At 43.4% G+C, this 16246-nt stretch overlaps 1 protein-coding gene across 3 annotated transcripts in view; it reads right to left on the reverse strand.

Moving 5' to 3' along the window:
- Nucleotides 1-16246, reverse strand: part of HMGA2 (high mobility group AT-hook 2) — a 370719-nt gene that overhangs the window by 62187 nt on the left and 292286 nt on the right. Inside the window, exon 5 of one of the 3 annotated variants that reach the window (XM_033959755.1) lies at nt 9611-9947. The exons of the other annotated variants lie outside the window; for them this stretch is intronic. Coding sequence (XP_033815646.1) covers nt 9921-9947 — 27 coding nt within the window. The 3' untranslated portion in view covers nt 9611-9920. Of the gene's footprint in view, nt 1-9610; nt 9948-16246 lie in introns of those variants that run through there. 3 annotated transcript variants of the gene reach the window in all.

A 16246-nucleotide genomic window follows, 5' to 3' on the forward strand; every position in this document is an offset into this window, starting at 1 on the left:
GCACCTGTCCCTGTGTCTTTCTTCTTGTCTTTCTGTGTCCCTTCCTCCCTCTGTCTGTCTGTCTGTCCAAAGCAGCATTCCTTCCCCCCACACCAGTTCCCTGTGCACCTGTCCCTGTGTCTTTCTTCTTGTCTTTCTGTGTCCCTTCCTCCCTCTGTCTGTCTCTCCAAAGCAGCATTCCCTCCCCCCACACCAGTTCCCTGTGCACCTGTCCCTGTGTCTTTCTTCTTGCTTCCTCCCTCTGTCTGTCTGTCCAAAGCAGCATTCCCTCCCCCCACACCAGTTCCCTGTGCACCTGTCCCTGTGTCTTTCTTCTTGTCTTTCTGTGTCCCTTCCTCCCTCTGTCTGTCTGTCCAAAGCAGCATTCCTTCCCCCCACACCAGTTCCCTGTGCACCTGTCCCTGTGTCTTTCTTCTTGTCTTTCTGTGTCCCTTCCTCCCTCTGTCTGTCTGTCCAAAGCAGCATTCCTTCCCCCCACACCAGTTCCCTGTGCACCTGTCCCTGTGTCTTTCTTCTTGTCTTTCTGTGTCCCTTCCTCCCTCTGTCTGTCTCTCCAAAGCAGCATTCCCTCCCCCCACACCAGTTCCCTGTGCACCTGTCCCTGTGTCTTTCTTCTTGCTTCCTCCCTCTGTCTGTCTGTCCAAAGCAGCATTCCCTCCCCCCACACCAGTTCCCTGTGCACCTGTCCCTGTGTCTTTCTTCTTGTCTTTCTGTGTCCCTTCCTCCCTCTGTCTGTCTGTCCAAAGCAGCATTCCTTCCCCCCACACCAGTTCACTGTGCACCTGTCCCTGTGTCTTTCTTCTTGTCTTTCTGTGTCCCTTCCTCCCTCTGTCTGTGCAAAGCAGCATTCCCTCCCCTTTCCATTTCCCTCCCCCCAAACCAGTTCCCTGTGCCTGCATTAGTGTTTCCTCTACCCTCTTTCCCTTCCCACAGTCGCGACTACAAACGCGGGCCTGACTCCTTTGCGGCCCCCCCCTTCCCTTCCCTTACCGCGGGCCCGACTGGCGATTTAAGCAGCGTGTCAGCACTCTTCACACGCTGCTTCGGGTCCTTCTACTGCCCTGATTTACTCTGGCACGCCCGGAGCAAATCAGGGCAGTAAAAGGGTCCGAAGCAGCGTGTGAAAACTGCTGACACGCTGTTTAAATCGCCAGTCGGGCCCGCGGTAAGGGAAGAGGGGGGGCGGCAAATGACTCGGTTCCCGGGCAGCGGAAAGTTGCAGGGCTCCTCAGTGGGGGCGCTGAGTGGCCGCGAACCCTCTCCTCCCAGACCCCCCCCCCCCCCAAGGAGGAACGGAGATCGGCGGCTACAGCCGCTGGCTTCGGCATCTTCTATCCACTGCGGCCAACCCTAGCGGAAACAGGAAGTAGTCAGAGAGGGCGGGCCGCAGTGGACAGAAGACAGCAAAGCCAGCGTTAGCGCAGTGTAGTGCTTTTCTCTTTATTTTTATAAGCGGGTGAGCCGGCGAGAAGGAGGAGGTGGTGGTTTTGGCAGTGAGGAACAGAGATCGTTGGTGGCGCAAGATGGAGAGCAGGTGACGTAAAACCTGCGCATGCGCACTCGTTTTTCCGCGACGGGATCAGGGAACACGATTTTTTTAGTGCGCATGCACGGCCTATCATTTTATTATATAAGATTCCACTATTTTGCCTAGCACTGAAGTCAGGCTTATCAGTCTGTAATTTCCCAGATCATCCCTGGAACCCTTTTTAAAAATCAGAATTTTATCAAAATTCTCCCAGGAGCAAGGGGAATTATAATCATTCAAAAACTAGGTTTTTATTTCTGGTATGTTCTTTCTGTATTTAACCTATATATCAGAGGTCTCCAACATGTAGGCTGTATGTGACTCCATTACGACCCTTGAGCACCTTTCCCCCAGGTTGGTGAACTTGGCCCTAAACCTGAATAAAATGCTGTTGCACCAAATACATGCCCCTATTCCTGCACCGCTCTCGGCCTGTCTGTAGTGTCCTGCCCAGAAACAGGAAGTTCTGTCACAGAAGGGTTTCCTTTTCCCTAGATATCAAATCCATTAACTCCGGAATTTCATAGTTTGCTCAAAACTTTCCTCTTCCGCAATGCCTATTCTGACTAACCCTATCCCATCCCTCCCTAAATTTCCTTCATGATGACTAACCCAATCCAATCCCTTCTTTTACCACCTCCAATTCAACAGTAGGAGACCTGTATCGCAACACACCAGCACAGGGATTAGTTCTTTTTTTACATCTTCACTTTCCTGTAAATTAATGGGATTTTCTTTACTTAGAATCTCTCTTCTTCTCCTTTACAGTTACCGTTCTCTCACTGAATGTAACGAACCAATTCTGGTATATTATTTATATTGTAAACTACTCTGATGGCCACTACACTGAGTGGTACATCAAATTCTAATACACTTCCCCCTCCCCATTCATGGTTTCGGCAATCACGATTTCACATATTTGTGATTTTTTGGGGGGAGGGGTAACAAAAGAAACCCCCCCCCCCCACAGTTAAGCCTTCCCCCTGGCGTCCTGGCCTTACCTGGTGGTCTAGCGGGCTTTCGGGGCAGGAGCGATCTTCCTACACTCCTGCCCCGTGTAGATCGACAATAGGAAATGGCTGTGGGGAATTCACGTCGTAGTCTCGAGAGACTACCGGAACTCACAGCAGCTATTTCCTATTGGCGATCTGCACGGGGCAGGAGCGTAGGAAGATCGTTCCTGCCCCGAAAGCCTGCTAGACCACCAGGTAAGGTCGGGATGCCGGGGGGAAGGCAGGAGGGAGATGGGGGTGGGTCAGAGCCGGACCAGAAGATATTTGCGGTATTTCACCATTCGCGGTCCGGTTCTGCCCCTATCCCCCACGAATCCGGAGGGAGAAGTGTAAAAACTTGAAACTACTCGTATGAGCAAAAGGTGATATCAGTATCTATCTCTCTCTATATATACGTGAAGCATAAAAGCATTTCATTTGGCAGTCTCAAAGGGTAAGGGGTTAGGGGAGGGAAGAAGAACAAAGACAGAGATGAATGGGGATCAGAAAGTGATAAAGCCACAGAATTTTATGGTTAATGTGATCAGAAACACATTGTTAATTCCTTTTTCATTAGTTGCAAAGTATCTTATTTTAACTTCAAAATGTTTTATGAGGGGTGTTCAATAATTTATCTACCCAAGTATGAAAGAAAGTAGCAAATATATTGAAACAAGTCCATGCATGTTGTGACATGTCTCAAGGTTACTCATGCACAGTTGCGGCTCAATGTGAGTCTAACATTCCAAGAGACAGGTTGTCAGGAGAGTCCTCAGGCAAATCAAGTAAGAAACTGCTAGATTTGGAGCACTATTCAGTGATAAAAGTTCTCACAAAAGAAGGGAAAAAGGCAAAGGAGATCGATGAACATATGATTGCAGTTTATGGTGAGTCTGCCCCTTCCTACAATGTAAAAGTTTGGAGCAAGCAGTTTAAGTGGGGTAGAAAGTCCATTGAAGATGACCCACACATTGGACAGCCTGTGGCAGCAACTTCTTCGGAAACATGCAAGAAAGGAAAGGATTTAATTTTATCAGTGTGTGGTGCAGTAGTAGAGCTACAGCCTCAGCACCCTGAGGCTGTGAGTTCAAATCCCACACTGCTCCTTGTAACCCTAAGCAAATCACCTAATCTCTCATTGCCTCAGGTACATTAATGATAGAGTGTGAGCCCACCGGGACAGATAGGGAAAAATGCTTGAGTACCTGAATGTAAACCACTTAGGCTATAAGTGGTATATAAATAAATAATAAAATTAATTAAGGTTTCCCAAATAGCTGAAGAAATGGGCATACTGACGTACGGTTTGGAAAATAAAATAGTTAGGCATGTCCAAGGTGCAAGATGGGCAAGGTACAAGTTGGGCATGTCCATGTGAAGATGGATTCCAAGAATGCTGATGCCATGTCAGAAGGCCACAAGATTCCAGTGCTGTTAGGAGAACTTGGAGATGTTCCGTGAAGCCCAAGTGAATTTTTTTCATTGTTTGGTGACTGGAGATGAGACTTGGGTCTATCACAGAGATCTTGAATCCAAAATGAAGTCAATGCAGTGGAAGCACAAGTTATCCCCCATTCCAAAAGAATTCAAGACAGAAAAATCTGCAGGCAAAGTCAAGACAACTGTCTTCTTGGATGATGAAGCACTTTTGCTTCTGAGTTCATGCTGCACAAGACAACCATAACCGGGGAGAGTTACGCCAATACAATGATCGCTTTGCGGGAGTCAATCAAGGAGGAAAAAATGGGGAAACTCACTGCAGGCATGCTGCTTCTTCACGACCATGCATATGTCACAACAATTACAGGCTGCCATCGGAGAATGTGGGTTTCAGCAGCGGAATCATCAACCCTGCAGTCCTAACCTAGCTCCCTCGGATTATTTCCTGTTCTGAGTTTTGAAGAAATCTCTTCATGGACAGCAGTTTTCAAGTGATGAAGACATCAAGGAAGCTATGATGTCCTGGTTTGAAGGTCAAACAGAAGAATTCTTTTCAAAGGGGTTAAAAGTCATTGTAGGAAAAGTGGATGAAGTGTATTGAGCTATCAGGGGACTGTACTGAAAAATAAAACAAACATTTTTGAAAACTCTCTTCTTTCCTACTGAGGTGGATAAATTATTTAATGTCCCTTGTGTGTTTCTGTATTGTTTCCAACATTTAGTCTTAGGTTGCCAACTATAGGATTTTTGATGCAATGCTAAGGTTCTGAAAAATGCTCCCTCATAGGAGGTGTCATCTTGGTTTGCTTTGCGACATTAGATTTTTTTATTTATACAAATTTTTAAATATAAATCACTTAAATAAACTCTATGATGGGAAAAACTGAAAATGCAAATACAAAGGCCACAAATTAGGTATAAGAAAATCAAACTAGGGAATAGTACACATTAGCCCTCTACCTGCCTTCAGCCCATTCTTAGAGTAGAGTATAACTCAGGAAATCTTGGACGTGAACTTTCTCTTTGGCCACTAGAAAATCAACTGGTTTGGATCAAAAAACATATGATTTAGACAGGCATAAAACCACATATAGTCAAGGAAATTTCAAAACAAAACTTGTTCCAAGAGCCAGAAAAATATGGCACCTCTTTTGAGAAATTTTAGAGAGATTCAGAAAATTCCATATTTTCAATCCCAAAAATCATGTTATTAATCTGCCTAAAATAAAAATATTGTTGCAGTCCATTTCTACCACAGGAGGAGTAAGTACCTCCATGGAGGATTCCAGAAAACCTGTGAGATCTTATATCCCACTAAAACCTTGCAGTTCAAAGTGGGTTACAAAAAAAATCAAGAGCCAGGCATCCTCTAGGAAAACAAAATAGAGATCATAAAGATTAAAATTTATGATTTATTGTTAATACAAATTTCCTAAAGAGCAAAGTTCTAAAAGCCAAATAAGAATGGAAGGACCAAAATACCCCAGAAAAGTTCTTCCAGAGTCTGGCAACCTGAAACACCGGTGTCATCTCTCTTCCTGCTTCTCGATGAAAGGAATGAAATTAAAATAGTACAGTTTTCTACTCCTAGAAGAGGCAGCAAAATGGAAGTAAGAATATAGATATATTGGTGCAAGACCAGTCAATATTTTAAATAATAAGCAAGGCATTTTAAATAAAACTCTTGCCTCAATAGGAAGCCAATGAAGTATGACAAAAGATACAGTTAAATGATTTATATTCCGCTATTGCCAAAAAATAGTTAATAGCAGATTATATACGAAGAAATAGATCATTTAAACAAAGATATACATAAGTATGAAAGATGAAATTGTATCAGATTTAGTTAATCCAAAAATCGAGCAGACTTAACATTTTTGTAGTCTGTGGCCTTTTCAACAAGTGCTTAGTACAACCCAAATAGCCAAGGTTACAATAATCTAATTGCGACAGGAGCTTGTATTAAATGTTTAAATTGATCTGATTCATAAATATAGCAAAGTTTCCTGATAAGCAAGAAAGATTTCTTCACTAAAGAAGCAATTTGAGTTTCCATAAAAACTATCATAGATCAACCCATGATTTTTATAATAGAAGAAAGTTTATATTCTGCTTGACCAATACAGATAAATTTAGAGATGGAAATTGATTTTGTTACTGATCAGCAAAAATGTGGTCTTGTCTATGTTAAGTTTTAATTTATGGTAAAACATCTATTTATCTGGCATATGCAGTTTTGAACCCTAAAGGGATCAATCTCTATTCTAGACCTCAAAGGATTAAGTTTTGTGATGTCATCTGCTTAACTAAGACAAGAAACATTCGTTCTCCAAATAGTGTAGAAATACATTGAAATTGGTCTACCAAAAATATTCCAATTTTTGCCGTGGACATTTTTACAATGTTACATTATTGCTGAAAAATGTAAGCCTGCCCATCCCGCATAAAACAGAACTCCAAGATGCCCCCTTAAAATGTAGATAACATGCATAGAAAGACAACATCTTTTAAAATGAGTTGAAAAAAAATGTCCCATCTTCCACTTTGTGCTATTTGGGGGATTCCCCCCCCCAAATGAGCCCCAAAGTGGTGAAATATGATCAGATTTCTCTGCATTCCCTAATAGGTGTTTTGCAGATTTCTGTACTATTTGCAGTCATTTTAGGGTAGAAGCTGGCATCATGGCATACCTAGCATCTGTGACACCCGGGGCCCATCATTTTTTGACACCCCCTCCATCTGTATGAAAAACATGATTTTTAGTAACAAGCCACATGTCACACATGAGTACCTAGGAAAAGGCAGCACCTTACATATGCAGTGAGCAATACAACAGCAATACACCCATTGTAAAACTAAACAAGCCAGACTAGTACAGATCAATCCTACAGTCAATCCTAACAAAAAACCATGTTTTTCGAACACACAGAACACAGAAAACACCTTTGCCCAGTATGGAATATGTCATCACAAACTAACCCCTCCCCCTTTTACAAAACTGTAGTGTGAATTTTAGCCACGGTGATAACAGCTCTGATGCTTATAGACTTCTGAGCATCAGAGCTGCTACCACCACGGCTGGCGCTAAAAAACGCTCCACAGTTTTGTAAAAGGGGGGATAAAATAGAAATACATAGACAAAGGTTAAATTGAACCAGCAAGAAGCTGGACTCTGCATACAATGCAATACCACAGAAACAGTGACACATGTCTCCTAAAGCAATAAATAAATAGACATTTTTTTTCTACCTTTGTCTTCTGTGGTTTCTGCTTTCCTCATCTTCTTGTAACTCTCTTCCTTCCATCCACTGTCTGCTGTCTCTCTTCTCCTATATGGCATCTTCTCTCCTTCTATGCCCCTTCCAGAAACTGTATGCCTCCCCCTTCCATCTCTCCTTTCACCTCCATTGGTCTGGCATCTCTCTCCTCTCCTTCCCTCTCTCACACCTCTCCTCTGCAATCCCTTTCCCTTTTTTCCCTCATTTTCCTTTTCAATTATTTTCTGCATCTGTCTAGATTACGTTCTTACTACCCTCTCATCAATGTCCTTTTTTACTGTCTACCTAAAGCTTGCCACCTCTTTCCCTCACCCCGCCAGTATTTCCCTAACTCAATCCTTTTCTCCCCATTATGTGCCCTCCTTTTATTTATCCCCTCCTTCCATCATGTACCCTCTTTCTCCAACCCTTCCATCTAGTACCTTCTCCTCTCTCTGTCCACTTCCATCCAGCATCTGCTCCCCTCTTTCTCTCCTCCCATTTCCTTCCTGCATTTGCTCCCTTATCTCTCCCATCTGCACTTCCATTCAGCATAGGCTCCCCACTACCATCCAATGTCTGCCCTTTCTCTCGCCATCCACCCCTCTTCAATCAGCATCTGCCCCCTTTCTCTCCCTCCAATATCCTTCCCCCTTATATCTCTCCCCTTTCTCTATACATCAATTCTATCAGCACCACCCTTCCACACCACCCTGCCCCCTTTCTTTCCCTTCACCACTCTTCCATTCCAGCAATCCTGCTCCTTTCTCTCCCTTCATGCAGCAAGGTCCCACGATGATTGTAGCTGCCGGCTGCCAGTCCACCCCACTCTGACGTACTTGCTCTGGAGCGGATTCAGCAGCTGCATGCTGGATGGTCCCGCGATGACTCTTCTGCTGACTCTGCTCCAGAAGAGGTAAGTTACGTCGGAGGGGGTGGACCCGGCAGACGCAGGGAGTTGTGGCAAAGTCCCGCAATGACTACGTCTGCCGGGTCCACCCCCTCTAACATAACTTACTTCTTCTGGAGCAGAGCCGACAAGACGAGTTAACGCGGGACCTTCCTGCACCTCAGCATGGCTGCTGACTCTGCTGCAGAGAAAGTAAGTCAGAGGTAACGTGACCATTAATTTTTTCATCAAAAGGGGACATCTATTAATTGACTGTGTTTCCTTTCTTTCATTTCTTTCTTTCTGCACTCAGGCCCAACAATTGTCCCTTTCTATTCCCCCCCCTCCTTCCTTCCCATGTCCATAGTGCCCCCAGTGCCTCCTTCCCGTGTCCTTAGTGCCCCCAGTGCCTCCGTCCTGTGTCCATAGTGCCCCCAGTGCCTCCTTCCCGTGTCCATAGTGCCCCCAGTGCCTCCTTCCCGTGTCCATTAGGCCCCCAATGCCCCCTTCCCGTGTCCTTAGTGCCCCAGTGCCTCTTTCTCATGTCCTTAGTGTCTCCGTCCTGTGTCCACAGTGCTCCCTGTGCCTCCATCTTGTGTCCATAGTGTCCCCAGTGCCTCCGTCTTGTGTCCATAGTGCCCCCAGTGCCTCCGTCTTGTGTCCATAGTGCCCACAGTGCCTCCATCTTGTGTCCATAGTGCCCCCAGTGCCCCCGTCCTGTATCCTTAGTGCCCCCAGTGCCTCCGTCCTGTGTTCATAGTGCCCCCAGTGTCTTCTTCCTATGTCCATGGTGCCCCCAGTGTCTCCATCCCATGTCCATGGTGCCCCCAGCGCCTCCTTCCCGTGTCCATGGTGCCCCCAGTGCCTCCTTCCCGTGTCCATGGTGCCCCCAGTGCCTCCTTCCCGTGTTCATAGTGCCCCTGTGCACCCGTCCTGTGTCCTTAGTGCCCCCAGTGCCTCCTTCTTGTGTCCATAGTGCCCCCCCGTGCTTCCGTCCTATGTCCTTAGTGCCCCCAGTGCCTCCGTCCTGTGCCTCCGTCCTGTGTCCATTGTGCCCCCCAGTGCCTCCTTCCCGTGTCTTTAGTACCCCAGTGCCTCCTTCTTATGTCCCTCCACTACCTTCCAAAATTTGGCCATCCCAAAGCCAGCCTTCCTGTCTATCTATCCACCTCCCTCCCTGCTGCGCTAAAGCCAGCCAGATGCCTGCCTACATCCTGCCCTCCCTGCCGTGGGAAAAAAAAGCGCGTCTCCCCTTCCTTTCCCCCGGTCCACGCCTGCAATCTTACCTCCCCCCGTCAAGAAGCCTTTCCGACGTCAATTCTGACATCAGAATTGACGTCGGAAAGACTTCTTGTCGGCAGGGTGAGGTAGGATTGTAGTGGAACAGCCAGGGAAAGGAAGGGCACGAGGACCCGAACCTGGCCGGCTGTGCACCCCACTAAGCCGTGCACCTGGGGCAGACCACCCCCCCTGCCCCTCCCTTGGTACACCACTGACTGGCATATATCTGTAATCTAGACAAGAGATCAAATGTGCATGAAACAAAGTATTTAAATTATTTACATTTGACATATGTTTAACAGCTCGTAGCTGTTGCAAGAGAAAAAAAATTTAACTACACAAGAGATTTGTTCTTGAAAGGTCAAATGACTGCCAACAGCACTCCCTAGTATCTGAAGGTGTTTATTAAAGTAATGGGCTTTACTCTTCCATTGTGGGTGGTTGTCTGTGTTTATAAATCCAGTCGGTAAAAGTTTTTATCAGCAAGCATTAAGAACCAGAAAAGTTGTTCTTTAGCTATCCTTCCACTTCATCTAAATACTTTTCAAGTGCAGTGATATCTAGTGTAAGAGAAGAGATTTTGGCTATTAATAAAATATCAGCATAACAATACAGTCCCATACCATAATTCTATATAATTGAAAATAAAGATTTATGGAAAAACTAAATTAAACAGAAAGAGAGGGCTGAGCCTTGAGGAACTCTCTACACTGTAAATGGCATTTCTTTGAATGGTTATCATTAAGTACAACTGAGAAAGTGTGATTATGTATAAAAGAAATGAACCATTGTAAGACTATCTGCAATCTAGAGATTAACAGAAAATGATCAACTAGATCAAAAGCAGATGCTAAGTTCAACAAAACAACTAAAATAAAATCTCCATTATAAAGCACTTTCTGAAATTCACTATGTAGTGATAAGAACATAAGAATTGCCACTGCTGGGTCAGACCAGTGGTCCATCATGCCCAGCAGTCCGCTCACGCAGCAGCCCTCTGGTCAAATACCAGCACCCTAACCGAGACTAGCCCTACCAGCGCCCGTTCTTGTTCAGCAGGAACTTGTCTAACTTTGTCTTGAATCCCTGGAGGGTGTTTTCCCCTATAACAGCCTCTGGAAGAGCGTTCCAGCTTTCTACCACTCTCTGGGTGAAGAAGAACTTCCTTACGTTTGTATGGAATCTATCCCCTTTCAACTTTAGAGAGTGCCCTCTCATTCTCCCTACCTTGGAGAGGGTGAACAACCTGTCCTTATCTACTAAGTCTATCCCCTTCAGTACTTTGAATGTTTCGATCATGTCCCCTCTAAATCTCCTCTGTTCGAAGGAGAAGAGGCCCAATTTCTCTAATCTTTCACTGTACGGCATTTCCTCCAACCCCTTAACCATTTTAGTCGCTCTTCGCTGGACCCTTTCGAGTAGTACCGTGTCCTTCTTCATGTACGGCGACCAGAGCTGGACGCAGTATTCCAAGTGAGGGCGCACCATGGCCCAGTAAAGCGGCATGATAACCTTCTCCGATCTGTTCATTATCCCCTTCTTTATCATTCCTAGCATTCTGTTTGCCCTTTTCGCCGCCACCATGCATTGCGTGGATAGCTTCATCAACTTGTCGATCAGAACTCCCAAGTTTTTCCTGGGAGGTGTCTCCAAGTACCGCCCCGGACATCCTGTATTCGTGCATGAGATTTTTGTTACAGACATTCATCACTTTACACTTATCCACGTTGAACCTCATCTGCCATGTCGATGGCCTGAAACAGCAGATTAGTACAGAAACTATTCTAACATCGGTCCAAAACTTGGAGTACTGCGTCCAGCTCTGGTCGCCGTACATGAAGAAGGACACGGTACTACTCGAAAGGGTCCAGAGAAGAGCGACTAAACTGGTTAACAGGCTGGAGAAGTTGCCGTACAGCGAGAGATTAGAGAAACTGAGCCTCTTCTCCCTCGAAAAGAGGAGATTGAGAGGGGACATGATCGAAACATTCAAGATCCTGAAGGGAATAGACTTAGTAGATGAAGACAGGTTATTCACCCTCTCCAAGGAAGGGAGAACGAGAGGGCACTCTCTAAAGTTAAAAGGGGATAGATTCCATACGAACGTAAAGAAGTTTTTCACCCAGAGAATAGTAGAAAACTGAAACGCTCTTCCAGAGTCTGTTGTAGGGGAAAACACCCTCCAGGGATTCAAGACAAAGTTGGACAAGTTCCTGCTCAACTGGAAAGTACACAGGTGAGGCTGGGCTCATTTAGAGCACTAGTCTTTGACCTAAGGGCCGCCGTGTGAGCGGACTCCTGGGCAAGATGGATCACTGGTCTGACCCAGCAGCGGCAATTCTTATGCTTTTATTGCTTTAATCTGGTTCCCAGCTTGGGCCACTACTTCCAGCTGTATCTTTCTGAATCTTCTCATTGAGTTTTATTTTTGTATTTTTATGTCATTGTTGTGTTATTATAATTGTGTTTTCATAAACTGCTTAGGATAAGCAGGTGACAAATTTTTATAAATAAATACACTGGTTTTCTTTGATCTCAAACACTTGAACTGAGCTGCAGCTAAAGCTCATATATTGTCATTGTGTAGGCTTATAAGAGTCTTCAGCTCTTTAGAATTGTGACACTGAATGCATAATAGCTTTTCTTTTTTTCAGTAGGCCTTTTCTGTTCAGTTTCTCTTTATTGTAAACCGCCTAGAAGTTGCAAGATTGTTGGCGGTATATAAAAATAAAGTTATTATTATTATTTTCTGGTAATGGTGGATCTTGTTGGGGTATGTTTTGAGCCTTTATTAGCCTTCCAAAAGCAAGTAATTTGGTGGTGTTCATATGATAATTATATCAGACTCTCAGAGCTGCTTCTCGACATCCGTTCTTCCTTCTCCCCATCCCATTTGATGTTTTTAAAACTAGTTCAGAGAATCTGTGGTTAGCTTCATACAAGATATTTGCCTAGTGTACTAGAGGTTCAAGAATTTGAGGATGTTACTGGCGAGAATTGAATATCAATGGCAAAAATATGATTATGAGCTTTCAGTTCCACCAAATACCAATTTAATAACATTACCTATAGGAATTTGAACAAGAACATTGAAATGCACAAAGTCTGTATCATATATTCAGATGGCTCTATAGTGAGCTATAAGGAATTTGACATACTACCTGGAGGAATTACGCTCTATTGTGAATATTATAGCCAAATAGCAAGATGCAAACAATGAGACTGGACATTTCTCTCAATGTCATCCACTATTTCTATGCAATTTTAATTAATTAATTTTATTTTAGAATTCAATATAATATTCAAGAATATATTTGAAAAAGAAATCAGAACAAGGCATAAATATACAGGGAAACCCCTTAATATAAAAAATAAATATCATTCATTAGTCCACAATGTTGCTGGAACCAATCACAAAATATATGTGGAGAGGCATAATCAAAAGGGACGTCTAAGTCCATTTGCTTCTAAGTCGCAAGTCGTCCAAAGTAAAAAAACAACCAAAAATACATCCAAAATTTTTTTTGTTTCGAAAATCGTCTAACTATATGTCCTGTCGATCTGATCGTCTAAGTCGCTAAATCGTCCATCTTTATACCACATTTTCATCCAACTTTTCATCCAAGTCAAAAACGCCTAGAACAAGCCCTGTTGGACATGGGAGGGGTCTGCAAAGTGATGGGCTGAACACCCAGACATAGCGGGGTACCTTACAGGGCACTGCTGTGAACTTCATAAAAAGGGTGCAATGTCTTCTCCTCACTACAGCTCCCTTATAGGTCATGGTGAGCTCCCCAAACCACATCCAGAATTCCCTAGACCCACTTATCTACCACCCCAATAGCCCTTATGGCTGCAGGAGCCAGTTATATGCCAGTACAAAAAGGTCTTGGGGGTGTATAGGGGAGTGCACATGTTTAAGTATCAATGCAGTGATTATAGGGGCTTATGGACATGGGTCCTCCTCTCTATAGGTCCCTAACCCCCCCCCCCCCAGACGACATAAGCCGCCTCTGTGCTGGACGACTAGGCCTTCTTATGCCAGGCGATGATGGTCTGAAGGCTGAATTTTAAAGGTGTGATTAATATTTTTATGGAGGTGGGGGGAGATCGGTGATCACTGGGGTAGTGTGTGGGGGTCTGTTTCATGTGTTTGCAGTGCTTATCTGGTGACTTTAGGTAGGTTTTTGTGACTTAGACCATGTTTTAGATGGTCTAAGTCACAACGTCCAAGTTCTGTCGATCCTGGGCTGTATAACTTTCGGTTATACATGCTGTACGACTAAGTCTAAGCCGGCCCACGTCTCGCCCAACTTCCACCCTCGACACTCCTCCTGAAACGCCCCGTTTAGCTTTGGTCATTCAGCGGCACTATGAAGGCCTAGGTCATTTAGAAATACGTCCAAAACCCGTTTTTATTATCGGCACTTGGACATATTTGGGAAATGTTCGTCCAAGTGCTGACTTAGGCCGGTTTTTGGGCGTTTTTCTCTTTCAATTATGAGCCCCATAGTGTATATAAAAAAGATTTTAAAAAACCTAACTACAAAGCAGATGAATCCTATATAATCTCAGCCAGATTACATGCTAACCAAAGGAAATTACAATCAGCGTCATACAGAGGCATGAAACAAAGTATTTAAATTATTTACATTTAACACATGTTTAACAGCTCTTAGCTGTTGCAAGAGAAAAAAGTTTAAACTATCCAAGACACCAAAAATTTCAAAGACGGCTTCATTGCCAAAACCCTTGGGCAGAATCCCCCCAAAAATCCTTACAGAGTCTTGGGGTCATCAAAGAAAAATCAGGAAAAAAATACAAACTTTAGAACCCATATATATCTGAAGTAATTACTTAACCCCAAATTTCAGTCCAGTTCCAGGACAAAGGTCTCTAAAAGGATAGATCTAAACATCCTGTACTTCCACCTGGGCCTGGATATCACCAGACTTCTTCAGAAATACCTTCAAAGTTTAATATAGGGACAAGTCCAGTCCAACATCTTGATGGCTTCCCATATGGTATCAGAGTCAACTACCACTGGTTTCTAAAATCCACCAAGAGTGATGGCATGCTGAACCAACTCAGCAGCTCCAGAAGTTGTTGTATTGTCAAACCTTGATTCCCAATATTCTCTCCCCTGGCCAACTTGGGGAACAATGGGGCTGTCCACACACTGCTTGATGAGGCTGACTACTTCTCCTGCTCCTTCGCAGACAGTGCGGAAGCCAACAAACTGCTTCCTAATCTCAATAGAGCCAGCCTTACTTCAGAGCTCAAAGACGCCCACTCTGCACATAGATCCGACTCATTAAATGCTGAGCCCTCCAAAGGCACTGTAGTGGATCCATAGGTCATGATGTCAGCTCCCTCAAGGACAGTTTGAATCAGCTCAAGAACAGAACCTTGCACCTGTGGGTAGGTACATATCTGTTCTTTCTTCTTCCCCATTGTAACCTGCACAAACGGGGCAAAAATGGCTTAAAACAGATGCCAACATAGGAGATAACTCACAGCACTTCTGCTTCAAACCATCTTGGCTCACGCAGGTTTCTATGCAATTTGTAAAGGTAACCCACAGTGTATGTACCCAATACTGGGGACTTACTCACAGACTCACAGGTATATAAGAATAATTGGTTTTTTGGGGGTGTTGTTTTTTTTTTTAATCTTTATTAATTTTCAAGACTAATACAAAGTGCCATGAAGTATACAAACATTAATAATCAACATAAGCACTTAAAATCCATAAATAACATTACAGAAGAAAAATATCCCTCCCCTTTCTTCTAACAATTCAATCAAGAAATAAACCAAAAAGATATCCCCCCCTACCCCGTCCTGGATATATATAAAAATAAACAGTAAATTAAATAAAAACAATTATGTTGAATTAACAAAGGATATCAACGGCCCCCATACCAATTTAAATAATTTGCTATTCCCCAACATATCTGCATTCATCTTTTCATATTTGTAACCTAAACAAACTGGCCCACTACAATGAAAAGTTAAGGCGGTCGCAATTTTTCCAATTGCGTGATATCATTTGCATCGCTATCCCTATCATAATAAGGAAAAGCCTGCATTTGTAATTGTTATAAAAATAGCAAATTAATATTTCCAGTATAAATTACTGCTTATATTGCTACTAAGTATATAATTATAGGGAAAATTATTAGAAAGGTTTGTGGTTTTATTCTTAGAAGTCAGTATGTTTGTAAATAAAATTTCTGTTGCTTTTGTGATGATAGAAAAAAATTCAAGTGACCAATAGATGGCAGAGTTCTCTCTTTTTGGGGTTTTGAATGTCATTTATTTCCAGCTTTATGCCATTGGATGGCACTGCACTGAGTATAACTATTTCAGTTTTAATATATCTAATACATACGTTAAAGTTTGAATGCTTGTTTTGTGACTTTCTATTACGAAGTACATCTTATGTCCTTACATCTGAGAGACCAATGTTCAACTATTTTAAATTATTTCCTGAAAAAAGTTGAAAATTCCTATTAAGTGGTTTTGTACCATTTTCAAATTTTCCCTATTGGAGAAAGTGCAATACCTGTTACAAAGGGTTCAAGACATTATGGAATGAGCTATTCTGATTAATTATCCGGACATATTAACTAGCAGGGGTATGGCTTTGCTTCTGTCAGTGGGACTGGCTACTAGTAAAAAAAAAAAAAAAAAAAAAAAAGGGAAATAGATTTTATAGCTGGTTTTCTTTATAGGATATGGCCATGGAGGGAGTGATAAGATCACTGGAAGAAATATGTTCAGGGAGAGAGGGAGAAGTATTTTTTCTGGGTTAAAAGAAGTTGCTCCTCCAGTATGTTTACAGAACTGTTTATGT

The sequence above is a fragment of the Geotrypetes seraphini genome, chromosome 9 (genome assembly GCF_902459505.1).
Source record: "Geotrypetes seraphini chromosome 9, aGeoSer1.1, whole genome shotgun sequence".
NCBI lineage: Eukaryota > Metazoa > Chordata > Amphibia > Gymnophiona > Dermophiidae > Geotrypetes > Geotrypetes seraphini.